The sequence below is a fragment of the Pinus tabuliformis genome, chromosome X, assembly GCF_031772625.1.
Source record: "Pinus tabuliformis cultivar Carrire ecotype Pingquan chromosome X, CPIR1, whole genome shotgun sequence".
Classification (NCBI taxonomy): Eukaryota; Viridiplantae; Streptophyta; class Pinopsida; order Pinales; family Pinaceae; genus Pinus; species Pinus tabuliformis.
In genome coordinates, this window is record NC_142308.1 from 489,616,198 (window position 1) to 489,636,196 (window position 19,999).

Here is a 19,999-nt window from a genome sequence, read left to right on the forward strand (position 1 = left end):
ACTAGGGCCAAAACCTCTCCAACTTGAGAGGAAAACCCAAAACAAATTCTTCTTCTTATAGAGACCAATTGACGAATACCAAGACCAAGACCCTTGACACAACAACCTCTCCAAGACCAAGTCACAAGATCCTTCTTCATTGCTTCTACTACCCCAAGTCAATACAAGTCAACCTGCCTTATACAGTGAATCTTGGCTTCTCTAAAGTTTCGGCCTTCCTCCACAGATCAGCATTTATCAGCTACCTGAAATCTCTTCAAAATCACACGTGTGGGCTGAATTATGGACTTTTGTGATGTGCTACTCCTTCGCTTGGCTTGAGGGCTTCTTCTTGATATTTTGGCTAGCAAAAATGATGATGTGAAGATCCTTTACTTGAATTTTGCAAGGGTTGTTGTAACCCTACTGCAGAAACCCTAGTTTCCGCCATACGTGTGAAGAATTGACCCAAAGACGGTCTAAAATTCCTTCGTTCTCCTTCTCTTTCTTTTCGCTGGTTAAGAGGCTATTCTTTTTGTGATTTTTGCACTTCCTTTCTTGTCTTGAATGCTTGATAGAATGCACTTCAAGGTGTGGTTGAGCTTCCCTATATATGGTGGTTTGTCCATCAAAATAAGCTGACTTTACCTTGTGCCTTGGCCAACATGCCCTTCTGGAATCATCTTATTCTCTTTTTGTAGGCCGACTTCAAGGAGGGCTTGTGACATGGTCTTGGAGGATTAATGATTCAAATAATTTCTCTTTTTACAATGTACAATATGCCCAAATGGGTCTTCAATCTTTGACATTGACTCATTAGACTTTATGACATGATGACCAAACCTAAAGGCTCACAATGGGAGCCTTAACTATAAAATAAAATTCCCTGATCATGAAACCCATGATTCAAGCAATACAAAAATAAATTTATTTTCTTCTTTACATCAATTACATAAAATCACAATTACACGTCATTATGAAAACAAAACCTAGTTACATTTTTCAACATGATCGAGATTGGATTATTATATTGTTTGTCATCCATTTTGATGCTTTTAGAGTGGAAAAAGTGGAGGAATCAACTCACAGGACTATTTTTACCGGTGGAACCCATTTTGGCAAATTAGGGTCTGAAACCTTTTGGGAGCATTTTGAGGCATCAAACGATGTTTTTTGGGGGTAAAGTTTTGCCGCTTTAGTGCAACACCTTTTTTTCCTATTCTACACAGAGACCTTTCCAACAGGGCAAGAATCACTTCAATCGAAGTCTGTATGCAAAAGTTATTCCACTCGGAAATTGACCTTCTTGTTTTGGCCACCATAATTCAAGAGGATGCCACGTCATCCCATAACTCATGGAAAAGGGGCTAGCCAAGTGAATTTATTTTCTAACAGTTTTCATATTTTATTGAGTTAAATAATTTCTGGGTACAAAATAATCGTTGAAGACATAAATATATCAGATCTGGTATTGGATATTTAACAATGAAAAGCTGCTAGAAGTAGACAATGAGCAGTTGACATGATTTCAATAATACACTGACCTCACGTTCTAGTTTGGTCCTGCAATATCTCTGGAAACTGGTCCTTGACATAGCAGTAATTGCTCGTTTGTGTACTGTTATGTTATTTTTAATTCCTACATGTTTTATGTCTCGATAAATTTTTCTCTCTCAAAAAGTCCTACATATTTCTTTTGGTCTGTAGGTTTTTCTCTCTTTTCACTTTAGTTTGCTTTATTTTATTTTGTTGTATGAATTAGTATACATTCAACTCTAGCATTAAGGATGCTCTAATCACTGAGATGCTGATTTTCAGTAGGCTGTTTAACTGCATTGGTCATCCATGGACATTAACATAAATTCTGTCTTCTTTCTCTCTTTGTCTACTATAAATTAGAGAACTGATATAGTATGTTGCTCTCCAGGCCTATGATTGTCTCATGAAAGCCTTTTCAGAGCGTAATAAGGTATGTGTATTGTTTTCATTTTATTGTATAGTAACTGCAGAAGCATTGTTATTCCTTTTGATAAGCAGATTCTGGAATAATCAATTCATGACAACCAAGGCTTCTACGTTTTTTGCAGTTTGGAAACCTTCCATATGGTTTTCGTGCAAATACATGGGTTGTCCCACCAGTAGCTGCTGATTCACCATCTGTCTTCCCACCTCTACCAGTAGAGGATGAAACCTGGGATGGCAATGGTGGGGGTCAAGGAAGAGACGGCAAAAGTGATCTGAGACCCTGGGCGAGAGAATTTTCCATTCTAGCTGCTATGCCTTGCAAAACTGTAGAGGAGAGACAAATAAGGGATAGGAAAGCATTCCTACTTCATAGTTTATTTGTTGATGTTGCTGTCTTTAAAGCTGTATCTGCCGTTCAACACGTTATAGACGGAAAGAGAAGTTCAGATGAAACAAAATCTCATGATCCCAATATAATATTGCATGAAGAGACTATCGGGGACTTAAAGATATCAGTCAGAAGAGATGTTCCAGATGCAAGCCAAAAACTAGATAGAAAGATTGATGGCAGCCAAGCCCCAGGAGTGTCATCTAGGGAACTTGCAGAGAGAAATCTGCTGAAAGGAATAACTGCAGATGAGAGCACAACTGTACATGTAAGTATATCTTTAAGTTTTTATCTCCTGTTCCAGTTTAAATGTGGACCTCTTTGGGATCAGGTATTGCTTGGATTATTTATACATATATCTTTCAAGATCAATACTGTAAACTAAAATTTGAAGGATGGAGCTGAGTTTCCATTTGCAGGATACTGCCACATTAGGAGTTGTTATTCTTAAACATTGTGGCTACACAGCAGTGGTGAAAGTTTCTGGTCATACAAAAACTGAACTGGAATCTTCACCCCTGGACATTGACATTGAGGATCAGCCTGAAGGTGGTGCCAATGCTCTGAATGTCAATAGGTATTGTCCAAACCAATATAGAACCCTTCATTTACATTTGATACACCTTTATTTACATTTTCTCACCTCAGATGATGCCCTTAGGCAGTGTAGTTCTATTTGCTACCATTGCATATGATGCCTATGCTGACAAGGGTTTCCGCATATTTTTGCAGTTTAAGAACCCTGTTACACAAGGGATCCCATATACAATCAAATTCAGGAATTCACCACTCCCGTGTTACTGAGTCTGAAGACTTGCAATCAGCAAGGACATTAGTTCAGAAAGTGCTAGAAGATAGCTTGCTCAAACTGCAAGAAGAACAAACTGGTCAGAGAACATTAATAAGATGGGAACTTGGAGCATGCTGGGTACAGAATTTACAAAACCAATCAACTGCTGAAAATGTTGAGACAAAGCCTAGTGAAGAAAGTAAGAATGAACCCACCATAAAAGGACTTGGGAAACAGTTTGGGTTGCTAAAAGAGATTAAAAAGAAAACAGATGACAAAAACAAAAAAGTTGACCCAACCAAAACAAATTGTCCGGATGCTTCAGCTGGTAGTGAAATTGAAAGTAACAAGGAGGGGTCAGAGGAAGTTGTTCAACATGAAGTTGAGAAAGAAGAATTTGAAAGTGAACTAGCATTGAGGAAACTCCTTCCAGAAGCTGCATTTATCTGGTTAAAAGAATCAGAAACTGGCCTTCACCGCAAGGTTTGTACAACAATTCCACTAAAAAAAATTCAGGGACTCAATTTGTATTTAGTTTTTGATGACTGATCTTTTATATCCTTTGTGGATTCCACTTCCATATTTCTTAGCATCATTGAGATCCCCTTTTTAGCATTTCGTATTCATTTACATCTTATATTCATGGTAGCTTGAGTAGAGTAATGGACCTTCATAATTTTAAATATTTCAGAATCCCTCCCATTGTATTCTCATGGAGAGTTAATAGCATGCAATTAGTGTTTCCTTATGTCTTTTTCAATTTTCTCCATTCCTCTGGGGATCATGGAGTTGAAAATGTTCCAAAATAGACTACAAACACCATTTTTTTGGAGCAGTCAGAGGGAATGGACTGAGTAATTATAGTTTGCCATCTTCATGCAAGTTTCCTATAATTATTAACAGCATCTATAAATTTTAAACCTTTATTTGTTTTGTGAACAGTCTATGAATGAGCTGATTGAGATGGCTCAGAAATACTATGATGATGTAGCACTGCCAAAACTGGTGAGCCGGATACACTTGTTGATTTCATTTTCAAATAAAAAATGGTTCTGGAGTCTGGACAGATCTTTTATGTAAAATTTAAAAAATTGGAGCATAATTTGATATTTCTTCATTTCCTCAGGTATCAGACTTTGGTTCATTAGAATTATCACCTGTGGATGGGAGAACACTGACTGACTTTATGCATACACGAGGCTTACAAATGTGTTCCTTAGGTCGTGTGGTGAGCAATAAGCATATATCGAATGTGATCATTACAACAGATACATATTTGAGATTCCAGTTATATCGTTTTGCAAGAATCATGTGCTTATTGTATCTTTACTTTTTCTGACATTTGGGGTAGCTCTCTGGATTGAGTTCCTCTTGATCCAGGTATTTGAAAATCTTCAGACTTTCTGTGAATTTAAATTGTGTCTGTTTGTGACATTTGAATAGGTTGAACTTGCAAACAAACTTCCTCATGTGCAATCACTTTGCATTCATGAAATGGTGGTCCGGGCCTTCAAGCACATATTACAAGCAGTTATTGCTTCTGTTAAAAGAACATCAGACTTGGCTTCATCAATTGCTGCAGCTTTGAATATTATGCTTGGAACACCATCAAACAAAAATGGTGACCAGAATTGCATCTCAGATTCCCTTAAATGGAAATGGGTAGAGGTGTTTCTGTCAAAAAGATTTGGATGGAAAATCAATAATTTCAATCGCCAAGATTTGAGAAAGTTTGCAATTTTACGGGGGCTTTGCCATAAGGTTGCTAAAATGTTTGCTAGAATCTTATTAGCAAATTCAGTGATTAAGGGCTCCTTTATCATAACATGGATTATGGTCTTCCAATAGATTAAGCATATCTAATCTTTCTTTATTTAGGTGGGACTTGAGTTGGCTCCTAGAGATTATGACATGGACATCGCAAACCCATTCAAGAAAGTAGACATTATCAGCATGGTTCCAGTGTATAAGGTAAGGGAAGATATTTACTATTTGATTTTTAGCTGTCTACAGTCATGTCCAGCATATAATGTGTATTATTAATTTATTTCTTGCACACGCTAGCAATCTGACTCTCCTTCATTTCTTTTACAGCAAGTTGCATGCTCATCTGCAGATGGCCGAACCTTGTTAGAATCATCAAAAACTGCTCTGGACAAGGGGAAACTTGATGATGCTGTTAACTATGGGACCAAGGTACTAAATTCAGCTCAGAAACTACTACTTAATGGTTCATCAAAATCATTTTGACAACCATATGGCCTTGGAGTTAAGTCAGTCTCTTGTATTTGTTTCATAGGCTCTAGCAAAGCTGGTGGCAGTGTGTGGTCCTTACCATCGAATGACAGCTGGAGCATATAGCTTGTTAGCTGTTGTATTGTATCATACAGGAGATTTCAATCAGGTATTCACATCATAAGGCCAGTGTACTCTTCCTGTTTGAGTAAATTCTATAACAGTACCATGAAGTTTGAACATGCATGTGGTCTTTGCTGGTTATGAAAATTCCTTTACTTCCCAAGCCATTGTGCCCCCAATCCCAAGTATTATAGAAACTATTCGTCAAACCATGAAAGGCAGTGTATTATAGATTTTCATGTCTTTGTGAAGGAGGGAGTAGGACATCAAATTTTAACCTGTTACCATATTGTATAATGCTAGGATCCATTTGTAGGGAACCATGTGAGGAGTGAATTGAAACAATCTCCAAGCAATAATTAGGGAGGGAACAATTTGAGTAAATTCTATAACAGTACCATGAAGTTTGAACATGCATGTGGTCTTTGCTGGTTATGAAAATTCCTTTACTTCCCAAGCCATTGTGCCCCCAATCCCAAGTATTATAGAAAGTATTTGTCAAACCATGAAAGGCAGTGTATTATAGATTTTCATGTCTTTGTGAAGGGGGGAGTAGGAAGTCAAATTTTAACCTGTTACCATATTGTATAATGCTAGGATCCATTTGTAGGGAACCATGTGAGGAGTGAATTGAAACCAAACGCGTATGGCTAGAAGTTTATGCAACTAATTATGCACATAAAGTAGTGGTGTTTCCTAATGCCTATGAGGAAGCTAATCAAATAGTACCATGAGTCAATATATAAAGACAACAAGATCTGAACCCTTAAGTCCTACATGATGTTCTTCACCATAGAATTTGATATTTTTATGTTCTTTAGCACAGACTAATTCAAAAGAAAAACAAAATAAATATAGGAAGTTATTTAAAAGGATCTTATGATTAGGGAATAAGTTTGAAGCATTTTACTCCATCACTAACCCTAATTGTGGTGCATTCATATACAAAAATCTTAGGTCCTTTAAGATATTTCAATCATATAGATTTCTATTGTTAAATTTTATTGTCACATTACATAAGACAACTATCAACCTATCACTACATTTGAAATGTGAAGGTTGGTTAGTGCATTAGGAGAATTTTGAGATAAAAAATGGGTCTCAAAACAAAAAATGTACTAACAAAAACAACTTTAAAAGAACCAATATAATTCAAAAAGATGATGTCATCCCCAAAGGTAAATATTTTTGGAGGGAAAAAAAGGAAACTATTTTTTTAATTGTATTGTTGGCCTATATCCTTATAGGTTTACTCAAATGTCAAATGTGAGCACCTGTTGGATGCGGAATTAAATTATGCATCCAATGAGTACTCACTATGCATACTTTTGAATAGACCACAATGAAATTTTTCAAAATACATGAAAAAACAAGAAAATATGCAGAGTGGGTACTCGAATGCAGAATTTAATTCCACATCCAATTGGTGCCTACACTTGACATTTGAGTAAATCAATAAGGAGATAAGCCGAAAATACAATTTAAAAAAGTAGCTTTATTTATTTTCTTTTAAAAATTCATAACTTTTATTTTTATTATTTTAACTATTATTTTTTTTTTTTTTTTAGGAGGCCCATTTTAGACCTCAAAATTCCCCTAATGACTACACACAAGATTGTCTCTAGTTGAATTCACATAAAAGTGATTCAAAACAATGGTTTGGTGGTGTGTAGCATGGAACAATGTGGTAATTACTACTCTCCACAAGGTAGTTCCAAATCACAAAGAAACAAAAATCATTAGGATAACTCTCTTTAGTATCAAGAACTATGATCTTATGCTTTCAACTTTTTTAACTAGGTAAGAAATAACATTCATTGTTTCTTCCTCATCCAAATTTCATTTCTCTACTTTGACCATACAATGGAAAGCCAATTTATTTTTGGGTATAGAGTTAGATGCCACCCATGGATAATACTAAAAATGACACAAACCATATGGGAAGGCAATGGGAAGAGATGTTGAGAAATCTAGGGGCAACTAGATTAGGTGATTTATCTTTGATAACTGCTTGTGATGTTCTTTTACTTAACTTGATGTACTTGTTATTAGCTTCTTTTTTCATTTGATTATTATTATGTTCTTATCATCACACAACTACCAAACTATGAAGATCAAATAGACAAGAGGACACAAAATGTAGGGTACTAGCCAGGGCCAAAACTTCTCCTCTTGAGAGGAAAACCCACAAGAATTCTTCTCTTCTTATAGAATGTTCAAATGGCGAATTCCAAGACCTATGACACTTGAAAAAGACCGCTCCAAGACCAAGTCAACCTCTTCTTTGATGAGCTTCTCTTCCACAAAGTCAATGCCAGTCAAACTTGCTCCAATATCTTAGATTTCGACCCTTATTCAAATTTTTGGCTTGCTGCTTCAGGACTGCAATTTCGGCTTCTATTGCAAAAACCTTAGTTTGGTACGTGTGAGAAAATAATGGTGAATTAGGTCTTCTTTCTCCTTCGCTCTATGCACTTCTTCCTCATAATTTTGGCTTGCAAATTTTATCTCCTTTAACCCAAAACTCAACTTCTATAGGTGATTGTAATTTGGTTCTTCCTGCAATAGAAATCAGCTCCAATTCCTTCACATGTGTGGGATATTGCAGCCCTAAAAACAAACTTTTAAAATTTGATCTCTCTTCTACTTGGTCACTTTCTTTTTCACTGGTTATTCCTTACTTTTCTTGAACTTGATGATCGAACTTGATTACTCTCCAAATGAGGATGATGGATCCTTATCCTTGGAGGTCGAGTAGTTGTTCATGAGGCCGACTTCCCTCCTTGCAGGCTGACTTCCCTCCTTGCAGGCTGACTTGATCTTGGAGGGGGTCTTTTGACTCTTTTGACACTTAAATAAATTCTTCTTACATAGTACAACATGCCCAATAGGGTCTTCACATATGATAGTGACTTCTTTGACTCAATGAAAAAACCTAGAAGCACTCAATGGGTGCTTGACCTACAAATAAAATGACCTTGAGCATAAAACCCATGCTACAAAATAATAATAAAAAAAAAAATTTTCTCTTTACATCAAATACATAAAATCATGATTACATTTAGACGTTATGAAGTTCGAACCTAGTTACATTTTCCAACGCTCCCTCTTAACTAGGGAGATATTCAGAATACATAGAAGGTACTTGTTCATTCTCATACTGAAGAATTCTCATAAGAAGAGTCAGATTGGTAAGTTATCTTATAAGATATTTATTAAGCTTATATCAGTGCATCTAATCATATCAACCAACATTGTCATATAGCAAGGCCTTGACTAACAACTCTATCTCTTCACAAGAATAAAGCACAATGTTGGGGAGACAATGACTAATAGACACCTTCATCATTGTCTCTCAAGGCACATACCCCATCCGAATGTTCACAAGGTATGTCCTTCTAAGACCATTCCCATCTTGGACTAAAACATTCTCATGGAATTTCCTCTTCGACTACTCTTACCTATTGGATGCCCTACCTCATCCTCAAAGAGTGTCAGAATCAATCTCAGATGCTTACCCAATCCTCCATTCTTTCTTCACAATATGAAGACAAGAGTGATGCGTCTATCTCTCCCTCTCAACTAGGGAGGATCAACTCACTCCTATAAAAGGAATATACCCAAGCTCCCTCTTAACAAGGGTCTTGTTACCAATAGTAACACTCTTCGGTGGAGATCATGGTACTATCAGCTGCCTATAGGGCTCCTTCTTTTTGCATCATGTCATGAACTTCAATTTCTTTATCTTTATCATGGAGCCTTCTTCTTGTAGGGCATTGGCCATCTTCTCCATCTTCAATGAAACATCATGTTGAACCATTAGTCATGTCATCCTTCTTTTCATCGGGAAGTAAACTTCTTGTCATCATCTGGCTATCCTTCATACAACTACCTCTTTCAAGTTATGTTTCTTTCAAGATCTTCCATCCAATATCATGAGTGCTAGTTGTAGGTGACTTCTACAAATTTCTTTCAGTAGCCCTATTCCAACCCAACCAGATGATTTCAAAAATCAAAATGAACATTAAATCAAAGTTACCTCTTTATGATGGCCTTCCGTCATGACATCTGCTTCTTGCAACATCAACATCCTTTCGCATACTATATGAATCCATCTCCAAGTCATGCCTTACCAAGGTTCTCCTTCTCCAATGTACATATCAAGGTCTTCATACCTTCTCCATGGAGATGTCATAGCTAACCCTTCTAGTTATTAGATGTTGATCATTAATCTTATTTGACAATAGATACATTTTCTCACGAACTCTTCTTTCACCTTTCTTCTCATATTGCTTCCTCAGGATCATTTATACATAGTTCCTTCATTATGGGAATCACAGTTGTCAACTACCTCATATTCTATGAAACCAGATTCGTCCAAAACAGGCCACGTGTCCGAATCCCACGAATCCGACACGATTCCATGGGAATTCGAATCCTAAAATGGGACACCACATGTCCTAATAGGGCACCATCGAATCCCGGTCGTGTCCTGATTTTGGGATTCGAATCCCAAAAAAGTGAGGGTTTATGAGGTTTATGAGGGTTTATGAGGGTTTATGAGGTTTGTGAGGGTTTATGCAAATATTTGAATTTTGTATGTACTATGCATGCTATAATGTTACTAACTTACTTTGTAAATAGTAAAACTAACATCTAGATGAAGATCTATGTTTGAAATCAATGAATTTGTATCATTAATGAGAATTTGTGTAAGAAATATCTAATTTTTAATATATATATATATATATATATATATATATATATATAAAATAATAAAATAATATATAACGAATCCTATGTGTCCTGTTCCTGGGGGTCAACGTGTCCGAATCTGACACTCGAATCCCCGTATCCTACGAATCCCGAATCCACGTATCCTACGAATCCCGAATCCCCGTGTCAGGTGACTTAGCTCGTATTCTTCATGAGGTCATATTATGTTGATTTCAAGGCACATTATCTGCATGCCTTCATGCATCATTCCAATGGAAGAGTCTCTTTCTTCATGCTCATGAAATAGAGCATTTTAACCATTCTATCTGTAACCATATGATGACATGACTTTATCTACCTATGTCCCAAATATATACATACCTCTTCCTTCATGTAGTCATCTAGAATTCCTTCAGCAACTCCTTCTCTTTACTTGAAGATGAATATGCTTCAACTTTGATTTATCATGCTGCACTTCTTTGTTATCATACCATCATCCTTCTAAATTGTGGATCCCACACATGGTGGAATGTAGGCTATCTGATGGTGGAATGTAGGCTATCTGCATGACACTTGCTTCTTCTAAGTAGAGGTGAATCTTCTAATGAAGATTCCAATGGAGGATCTTGATGATCCTTATTTTGCAAATGCTTCTTCTTTCTAATGATGATGATGTATGATGATCTCTATATCTTCTATCTTGCTAGATGAATTTCTCCAACCATTCAACATGTTACTTCAATTATTCTTCTATGCTTCCAATGAAGATGCCATGAGCTACTACCTTTCTACCATGTATTGATTACTTCAACGATATAGACTTCTACTTCGGCTATCCATGCTTCTATGATGATATCATCTCAATCTCTGCTACAATGCATCCTATCATGCTTGTGAAGCTTTCCATCATGATTGCAACCTTCTATAAACTTGAAATTAGATTAAATGTGTGAGAGACCTTCTAATAGTGTAGGTCTATCACTTCTCCATTCTTTGACTTCTTGTTTTCTGGTTCTTCCACTTCTTTGGTGACATGGGCTTCATTTCTTTCCTTTCTCTTCTTGTTGTCCTTCTTGAGTTTAGGACAATTCCTTTTGAAATGCCCTTATTCATTACATTCATAACATTGGATCTTTGACATGTCAATTTTCTTTTGAAACTTCTTCCTAGGCTCAAACGTCCAAATTTTCCTTTCTTCCTTGCTATAGTTGCAAATGCTTGAGTTTGTCCATTTGAGCCAAAATCGTTCTTTGCCTTTAATATAGATTCTTCAAGCTTGCATAATGGCCACAGATCGTTGAATGGAGTGGCTTCCTTTTTCCCATAGATGCTAGATACGAAGTTCCCCCATTCATCTGGTAATGCATTTAGTACTAGGGTGGTCAGCCCTAAAAACAGACTTTTAAACTTCGATCTCTTTTCTACTTGGTCTCTTTCTTTTTCGTTGGTTATTCCTTATCTTTTCTTGTCGTTGATGATCGAACTTTATTACTCTCCAAATGAGGTCAATGGATCCTTATATATAGTCTTCCTTGGAGGTCGAGTAGCTATTCATGAGGTCGACTTGTCATTAGGAGGCTGACTTCCCTTCTTGCAAGGCGACTTGATCTTGGAGGGGGTCTTTTGACTCTTTTGACACTTAAATAAATTCTTCTTACATAGTACAACATGCCCAATAGGGTCTTTAGTCTTTACACATGAAAACGACTTCTTTGACTCAATGACAAGACCTAGAAGCACTCAATGGGTGCTTGACCTGCAAATAAAATGACCTTGAGCATAAAACCCATGCTACAAAATAATAATAAAAATTATTTTTCTCTTTACATCAAATACATAAAATCATGATTACATTTAGACATTATGAAGACTGAACCTAGTTACATTTTCCAACAAAAGAGACATGTGATACACTAGGAAAGGTAACAAGGTATTCTACAACAAATGGATGTTGAATGATAAATTGGAACCTCAAACGTGATTGTTTACAATGTCAATCAATCTATCAAAAGGCTCCATACTCATTTGGGTACTACAAGGTTGACACACCAAGTATCTAATAGACTTCAAAAGCCACAAATTGAAAGAAAGGAGGTTACACCAGGGGAGGAAAATTTTGTAACAACTAGTATTTATTGCAAAACTCATATCCCTAGGAAACATTACACACATGCATATGAAATTAATGGAATCTAGTGCTTTGAAAGAAATACACTGGTAATTCAAATCCACAAAGTTAACCTCTTTAGTACAACAATAAACCAAAAACTTGCCATACAACCGAATTGACTCATTACCCCAAATAGCGACCTGAGTTGACCTTTATGTTCTTCCCAGGTGCTCCATCAACCATATATCATGCTAGTAAAAGACAAGAATCCATTTGATAGATTAGGATCCCAATTTCAACAAAAATATTAGCTTTTCATGGAGATCAAGGTACTAATATCTTTCTTCTTATATGAGCCATGTAAAACCATTTAGAATGGTGGATCAAGGCTTAAAAAGATGAATAGATATCAACATACAAAAGGTGATCATCCTCCTTGCAAGTGGGGATGTTGCTAAGATAGTCAATGCTTTTTTAAGACATCACATATCTTGTCTCAATTTTATGTTTTTTTCCAATAGTCCGTATTTCCATAAATAAAATGGAATGAATGTCCATGGATGACCAAAATAGGTTCACATAGTAGGAGCAAAATATATTGTAAGTAAGAAGAGGATTGTTTTACTTTACCTAAGAGAATAATGATATGTTGTAAGCATCTAAATGATTGTATTGGTACAAAAGTGTTACACGTTTTGTCTCAAATAGTACATTGTAAAATGAAGCACTCAGTCAAATTAGTAACACCCCAAGAGAATGGATATTGATGATGAAATGCTTAGACCTTTGCAGATGTGGTTGGAAAAGTCAATACCAATACACATGTTATTCCATCTCTCTAAACAAGCACGGAATTTTTACCTAAGTCACAAAGAGGGTGCAAGCACAAATGTTATCCTATGCCTCAAAGAAAGAGGCATCCAATACCATCCTTACATCTAAAGGATAACATTTAAAGGATAGGAGATACAAGTGATGACTTACCTTGGAGTGATACTCTTTGGCTCATCCATTAGCGTGATACTTGCAACTATATCAAAATAGAGTAGAGGTTATGCCACATTTACAACTTTGGAGACACTTCATTTCCATCTCTACTTTCAGGATAATTCAAGCTAAGATCTTTGACACTTTTGTGACACACCTTTTATCCTTTACAAGTGTGAGGTTTGAACCCTATTAACCCTCCATATTGACATGAGCGGTAAAGATGTATTTGCAAGGGTACAGACCTTATTTTTCTTTGCTTGAGGATGGTCGAGAATAATAGTCCTTCTTGAATGAGTGTTCTCCCATGATGTTGTTGAAGGATGGATGAGCATGGTGATGATACATGTTGTTGATATGGTTGATGGTCTTAATGATGCTCCTTGGTTCTATGTTGTGTTGCACTTGGTTAGCTTGCTTCTTGTGCTAGTACTTCATGATATTGCTCCTTGCCTTGTTTGGACTAAGCTAGGGGATCATGATGGGGTATTGGCATTGAACTCTTGATGAGCATTCTACTATTTTAGTGTCTATTGTACACCCATGTTGATATATAACAGGATAGACAAGCATTTATGTGAAGCACTCATCTATTTGCTATAATTTGGAGGACCTTGGGGGATTGAGTCCAACATTGATGATGACGTATCTGTGAAGGGGTGTTCTAACTATCTCTTGCCTATTATACTATCACAATGATATTTAACACAATGGAGTCTTTTTCTACTTGAGTGCCCACCTCCTTGGTGCATTTCCAACATCTCGAGGTTTCAAGGCATGGTTAATAGATCTTACTTTTATGGAGTTTGGGCATTTCGCACAGCTCAAAGGAGGCTTTCAAGATTATCAAGGTTTGGTACTTCTTGGTTGACGATGATCTAATTTTCTTGTGTCTATCATGCTTCTATGACTACATTCTATAGAATAGATAGTCCATTTGGTGAAATCCCTCATCTATCATGGATTTCCAACATGTGGCAACATTTCAAGTCATTTTCAACTTATTGGAGGAAGAGTAATGGTGTAGGATCTTGGCATGAGGGTGTTCTTGGTCTTTTGTGTCAATTGAAGCCTTAGGGTGATCTACTATTGGATAGACACTTGTTTGGGTTGAGCTCCTTGTTCTATGATGAGTTTCCAACACCTTGGCACAATCTACAATTGGAATTTGGACTTGGTGACTTATCACATTCAACTTGAGTGCTCCATTTCTCAAGGCATATATCCATGTGGTGAGATCGCCTTGCACGTATTTTTATGCCATTTCTCAAGGACACTCACGCACTTTGGAAGATTTCCACATTGGGATGATGTTAGCATGTGTCTAGCTCACTTTTCTATGAAGGTACCCACCTGTTCTCATGTCAATATATCTCGCTACCACTCCATCTACCTTGGGATCATGCATGCATTGCCACTTGGATGTTCATTGACTCATATTACATATATTTACCTTATCTCTAGCCACATGCAGATGAGGCGTTACCCTACATGCTTATTCATGGAGATCACATGTACACATCTTATTTTTCTTTATGGAGCTCATCCAACATGTGGGACTCTTCTAGAAGGGCACACTTATAGATAAGAATGTAGCTTACTATGTTTGGGAGCATGAGTTGGTCTATCCTCAGGTTAGAAACATGCCCTCATCTATTATTCCTATTTTTAAGAAGAAGTTGCAACTAACTCTTATTTATTCATTATTCACTTAGAATTTGGAGTTAGTCAAATGTAGATAATATTTTATTTATTTTCCTAGAATATTTTATTGGAGGAAGTTGAAATCTCAACAAACTTCTTGCTACTTTTAATAAGCAAGTTGTTGAGAGACTTATTTTATTGTATTCCTTGGAGAGAAAAGTGGATCTAGGAAAACAAATATTATTTATTGTATAGGAGAATAGAGCTAAAATCCATCTAAGGATTTGCTCTCCCCATTTGCAACTTGGATTGGAACTCAATGATTAATGGAGGAACCTATGAACAAGCTAGCTCCAAGCTTTGGAGGATAAGGTATCTTATCTATGTAAGCTTTGGTTTCATTTATGTACAATCTCTTTATGTGTGGATACAAGTTATAGGGTGCACCATTGAAAATTGGATTTTACAAGATTATGAGTGATAGAGCCAATAACAAGGCCATAAAGTGGTATGATTGCCTATTGGAAAGGATTTACTGAGGTTTAGGTCCCTTCTCCCATCATCCTTTTGTGTTATTTAACTTCAAGATAGAAATATTATATGCTCAACATCACTTGATTAGGCATATTTGTAGATATCTTTGGTAGGGGCCACCTTCATTGTTTCTTTGATTTGTGGATCTAGATAGATCCTCTCCCTCACTTCTTTGTAAGATTTAACCGCCAAGTTAGAGCTATAATAGGATATGTCACAATGGTTGTTTATAGTCCCTAACCATCTTTAGAACACCCTTGAGGTTAAAGCTGATAGTTGTGCACATCACTTGATTGCCTATTAACCCTTAACCCATTTAAAACACCCTTTGAGGTTGCTTAAATGACTTTATAGCCCAAATAAATAAGGCATTGGAGTCCCTTTCATTTATTACACCAAACCCCATTTTGTTTGTTTCCTTTTCATTTCCATTGCTGCGAGGTTCTCTTGACTCCCACTCCTATTGCATGAAGTAAACCTAGTAACCAATAGGGAAACCCTACTTGGATAGGCACCTTGTCCTTGGTCCAAACTGCAAATGAGAGTTGGTGAGGTGATAATGGCCAAGCTCCTAAGTTTCACAAGGCTAGTACCCTATCTTTGGGACTTCAAGTTAAAGGTGTTGGTTTATGTTGTAACCGGGATGTAAGTCACAAGGTTCGCCAAACCTGAACCTTCAGATTTAGAATTCGATGAACCTGAAATTTTTTTTGAAGTTTGTTGAGGTTCAACGAACCTCAAAGTTGAACCAAAACATACACGAACTTGCTGTCGAACCCAAGCTTGAAGTTGAATTTAATAGGGAGAAAATGAGGTTCACATTAAGGTTTGAATTTTCACAAAAAAAGTTTGGAAAATATGGATCTCTCACGCGCTCTAACTCCAATGTGAGTACTCCATGGAATTTGTCTAACATCATTTGTAACCCCTACGCAATTGCACTTGCCTACCTCCATAGATTGTAACCTCTATTTACAACTTGTGAGTTGTTGTGTACCCTCAGGGCTCAACATCGTAATAATCCCTCTAGGCGTGATGCATCCACTATCCAAACTCCAGACTTTTGTAACATGTATTTAGAGGCACATCTGTCCACCCAGTGGTGACTAGGCCATTGTGTTGCTGCATTTTTAATCAATCTGCCCTCTGGGAATTGTAATCCAGCCCCGCTCGACCCCCAGTCTCGTCTCTTAATGAGTCGATTCTCACTAACATACTAAGCCATTCATCGTCCACCGTGACCCACCCACAGTATGTAATCGTAGGGCCTAGATTGTGTCGTTGTAGCGCTTGAACCCAATTTCACTGCCTTGGCGAGTCGGCCCTCACCATACGTCGATTTCTTATTTCCTTTGTACTAATGGTTATTCTTTATTCTTTAATGTTATTTTCATATATATATATTTGAAAAATGTATATAGTCGAAACTCATCCAAACCTTATTAAAAAATTCAACCCTGAATCGAACTTAATTGTTGTCGAACCTGTGTTGAAAATGTAATTAGGTTTGGTCTTCATAATTGACATTGTACTTATGTTATTGTATATTTCATTTAAAAAGAAAAAGAAGAAAAAGGAATATTATTTTCAAGCATGGGTTTCATGCTCAAGCCATTTTGTTAATTAGGTCAAGCATGTTCTTCATGCTTCTAGGGTTTTCCCAAGTCAAAAGAATATTTGTCATGAGTCAAAGAGTCAAGTCCCATTTGGACTTTGAAAAGAAAATGGAAAGAAAATTATTTGAGTCAAAAATGTCAATTTCGACCCCACAAGATCAAGTTGGCCTGCCTGAACAAGTCGGCCCTAGAAGGGACAATTCGACCTCCTGGATGTGTATATATAGAGGACAGTTCGACCTCATTTGGAGCATCTCAAGAAAGTTTGAATTATGTGCCAAGAAGAGAGAGAAAAACCAGCAAAGAAACCCTACAAGGAAGAGCAAAGGTCTAAGGAAGTTTAGAGAGAGAAAAGCGTAGGTCAAGAAGTGGTAATTCTGCCCTAATTCTCTCACATGTGCAAGTTTCTGGAGTTACTGTAGGGGCCAAAATTTCTGAAGTAACTGCAGGTCTGAAATTTTGTTGTTGGGGGCTGAAATTTGTTGTTGGAGGCTGAAATCAGAAATTTGAAAGGCTTTGACTTGGTTTGACTTTGACTTGCTGGAAGAGCTTGGAAGGAGGGCTGACTTGGATCTTGTGGGAGGTCTTGGTCTTGAATTTTGGGTCTTGGATTTCTCATTTGATCTGATTCTATAAGAAGAGAAGAATTTTATGGGTTTTCCCCTTGGAGGGGTTTTGCCTTGGCTTGGAGCCTATATCTTATGTTCATTGTTCTTTTGTGATCTTCATGGTTTATGGTTTTGGTAATTGTTTAATGAAAAGAACATAATAAAGTAAAAAAGAAGACAACCTAATTTCACAAGCAGTTATCAAGTATAAGAAAAATCACCCTAATTGTTGCCCTATTGATTTTTCAGCAACCTGAACCATATGACTTAGACAGGGACCATATCTAACTATAGTAGTGTGTACCCTCTCTATGTATCTCTAACCTGTCTTCTTTAGGAATGGGCCATGTTACCACATAAACCAACACCTTTATCTTAGAGAGGGTACTCATTACTATATTTTCAAAACATATACAATACAAAGAAAATAGAGTATCTTAGATAAGTTTGATGTATGCCCCCACCTCATGGCCATGGTTTTCACATTTTGACCATGTTACATTGGATTCAATGCATGGAAGACTCACTCAAGTTATAAGAGACCCTTACCTAGCTCTCCAATCTATGAGGCAGCTTGTTGGACAAAGGGTTGCAAATTGTTGGTATGCTATAGCCTCTTCTCTCCAACACCGAGATATTGAAAATCCTTTCCCTATCAAGATCTCCATCAATGTGCCCCATCTTACTAAAAGGGACATTCATAGAGGGATTAGAATGGAGATATACAAAACCTACTTGAAAGCCACATGGATTGAACCAAAAGAACCCCTAACCCCAAAACTTCTTCACTAATTTCACAAGTACATATATTTTACAAACAATCTCCTCTACAGTCCTCGACATACAAGATTACAACTACCTTTTAGCTAGAGAGTTCCTCTAGCCTAGCTTTGTATCTCTTCCCATCAGTTGCGCATAAGGACAAATCATCACCTCCAAAGGGAAGATTGAAATTGTAGACTATGTATGCAAGAACTGAATCAAAAGACCACTTGTCTTTAGATGCCCTGTCTATTATGAAAGCCATGGTTAATTTTATTGTTTTTTCAAAGAACCTCAGGGTTCCTTAGGAATTTTCATACAGTACGAGGACTAGGGATGTATTGCCCTACTCCTTCAAGAGAAGCTTCACTTCTAACAGAGAACTCTTAGAGGAAGAACTCATTTCATTGCTAACTAGAGGCTCACCACCTCTTACTTCTACCCTCTTGATGACTCCAATGACCAAAGCCATCTCAAGAAGTACTCCAATACTAGGCTTGTTACGCGATTTAGGCTTAAAGTCACACAACTAATGGACAACGAGAATCAGATTAGACACTTCCTCTCAGCCTTGGATGTTACACAAGTACATTGTTGGTTATCAAGCCATTAGCCATTTTGTTGTTTTGGGCTGCTAGGGTACAACATTACCTATTTGGGCATTTACCTTGCACTCTTATATTTATTTTCAGTTCTTATGGACATGCCTTAGCACTCCCATTTCTTACTCGTACTTTTTATAGTACCATTGTGGTCACCAGTTGACTTTTATATTTAAATTAAATTTATATATACAAACAATCCACAACTAAAAGTTGTGGGCAAGTTAGACAAATACTAAACCATGAGCAGAACTCCCTGGGCTACTGGTACAAATCTTTCGAAAAGAATCAATTCCAACTTATGACTTTACATGATCAGGAGCCTCTACAGAATGAAGTAGGAATGGTTGCTAAAATCTCATGGCTACTTCCAACTGATACTGTGACAATAAGCCCTCAGGTTAATGTTTCTAGCAGTAAACAGATTAAAGATTGAAACATCTGGGCAGCATGCTCACTGTTAAACAAATCCCTCTTTGCATTTATAAAGATCTAGACTTAGAATTACTCAATGAGTCCAATATGAATATTTATCTACTATTTTACTTTTACTCAGTCCCCAGAGGCATTACTTTTATTCAGTCCCCAGAGGCACTAGCTTCTAATCCCTTCCGGTGAGCTTTTGTAAACGATTTTTTTCATAGAGATTCTTTGAACAAAAAATCAACATGCTCAAGATATTCTTTGTTGAACAATGATATAGCTTTGTCAACAAACTCTTATCCTGTATTTTTCAAGTTTCCAGAACTTTTAAATATGATGGGACGAATCATCATTTTCATTCTGAGTTTTTCTTTCATACTATGTGTATACCTGAATGTGTGTTTGTTATAACTACTCCTTGCGGTCTCAAAGCAATTACTCTGATCATTTGAAGGGATGTAAATTCCCCCATGTTCTAGACTGCTGCATTGAACTTTAAGCACTACCATGAGCCCAA

At 36.9% G+C, this 19,999-nt stretch overlaps 1 protein-coding gene across 1 annotated transcript in view; it reads left to right on the forward strand.

Annotated features, from left to right (window-relative positions):
- Positions 1-19,999, forward strand: part of LOC149140801 (protein REDUCED CHLOROPLAST COVERAGE 2-like) — a 49,411-nt gene that overhangs the window by 22,860 nt on the left and 6,552 nt on the right. The window contains exons 8-17 of the mRNA XM_089449941.1: positions 1,907-1,948; positions 2,067-2,600; positions 2,752-2,909; positions 3,065-3,605; positions 4,065-4,127; positions 4,249-4,350; positions 4,566-4,883; positions 5,001-5,093; positions 5,217-5,318; positions 5,422-5,526. Of these exons, the coding sequence (XP_089306067.1) occupies positions 1,907-1,948; positions 2,067-2,600; positions 2,752-2,909; positions 3,065-3,605; positions 4,065-4,127; positions 4,249-4,350; positions 4,566-4,883; positions 5,001-5,093; positions 5,217-5,318; positions 5,422-5,526 (2,058 nt within the window). The remainder of the gene's footprint in view (positions 1-1,906; positions 1,949-2,066; positions 2,601-2,751; positions 2,910-3,064; positions 3,606-4,064; positions 4,128-4,248; positions 4,351-4,565; positions 4,884-5,000; positions 5,094-5,216; positions 5,319-5,421; positions 5,527-19,999) is intronic.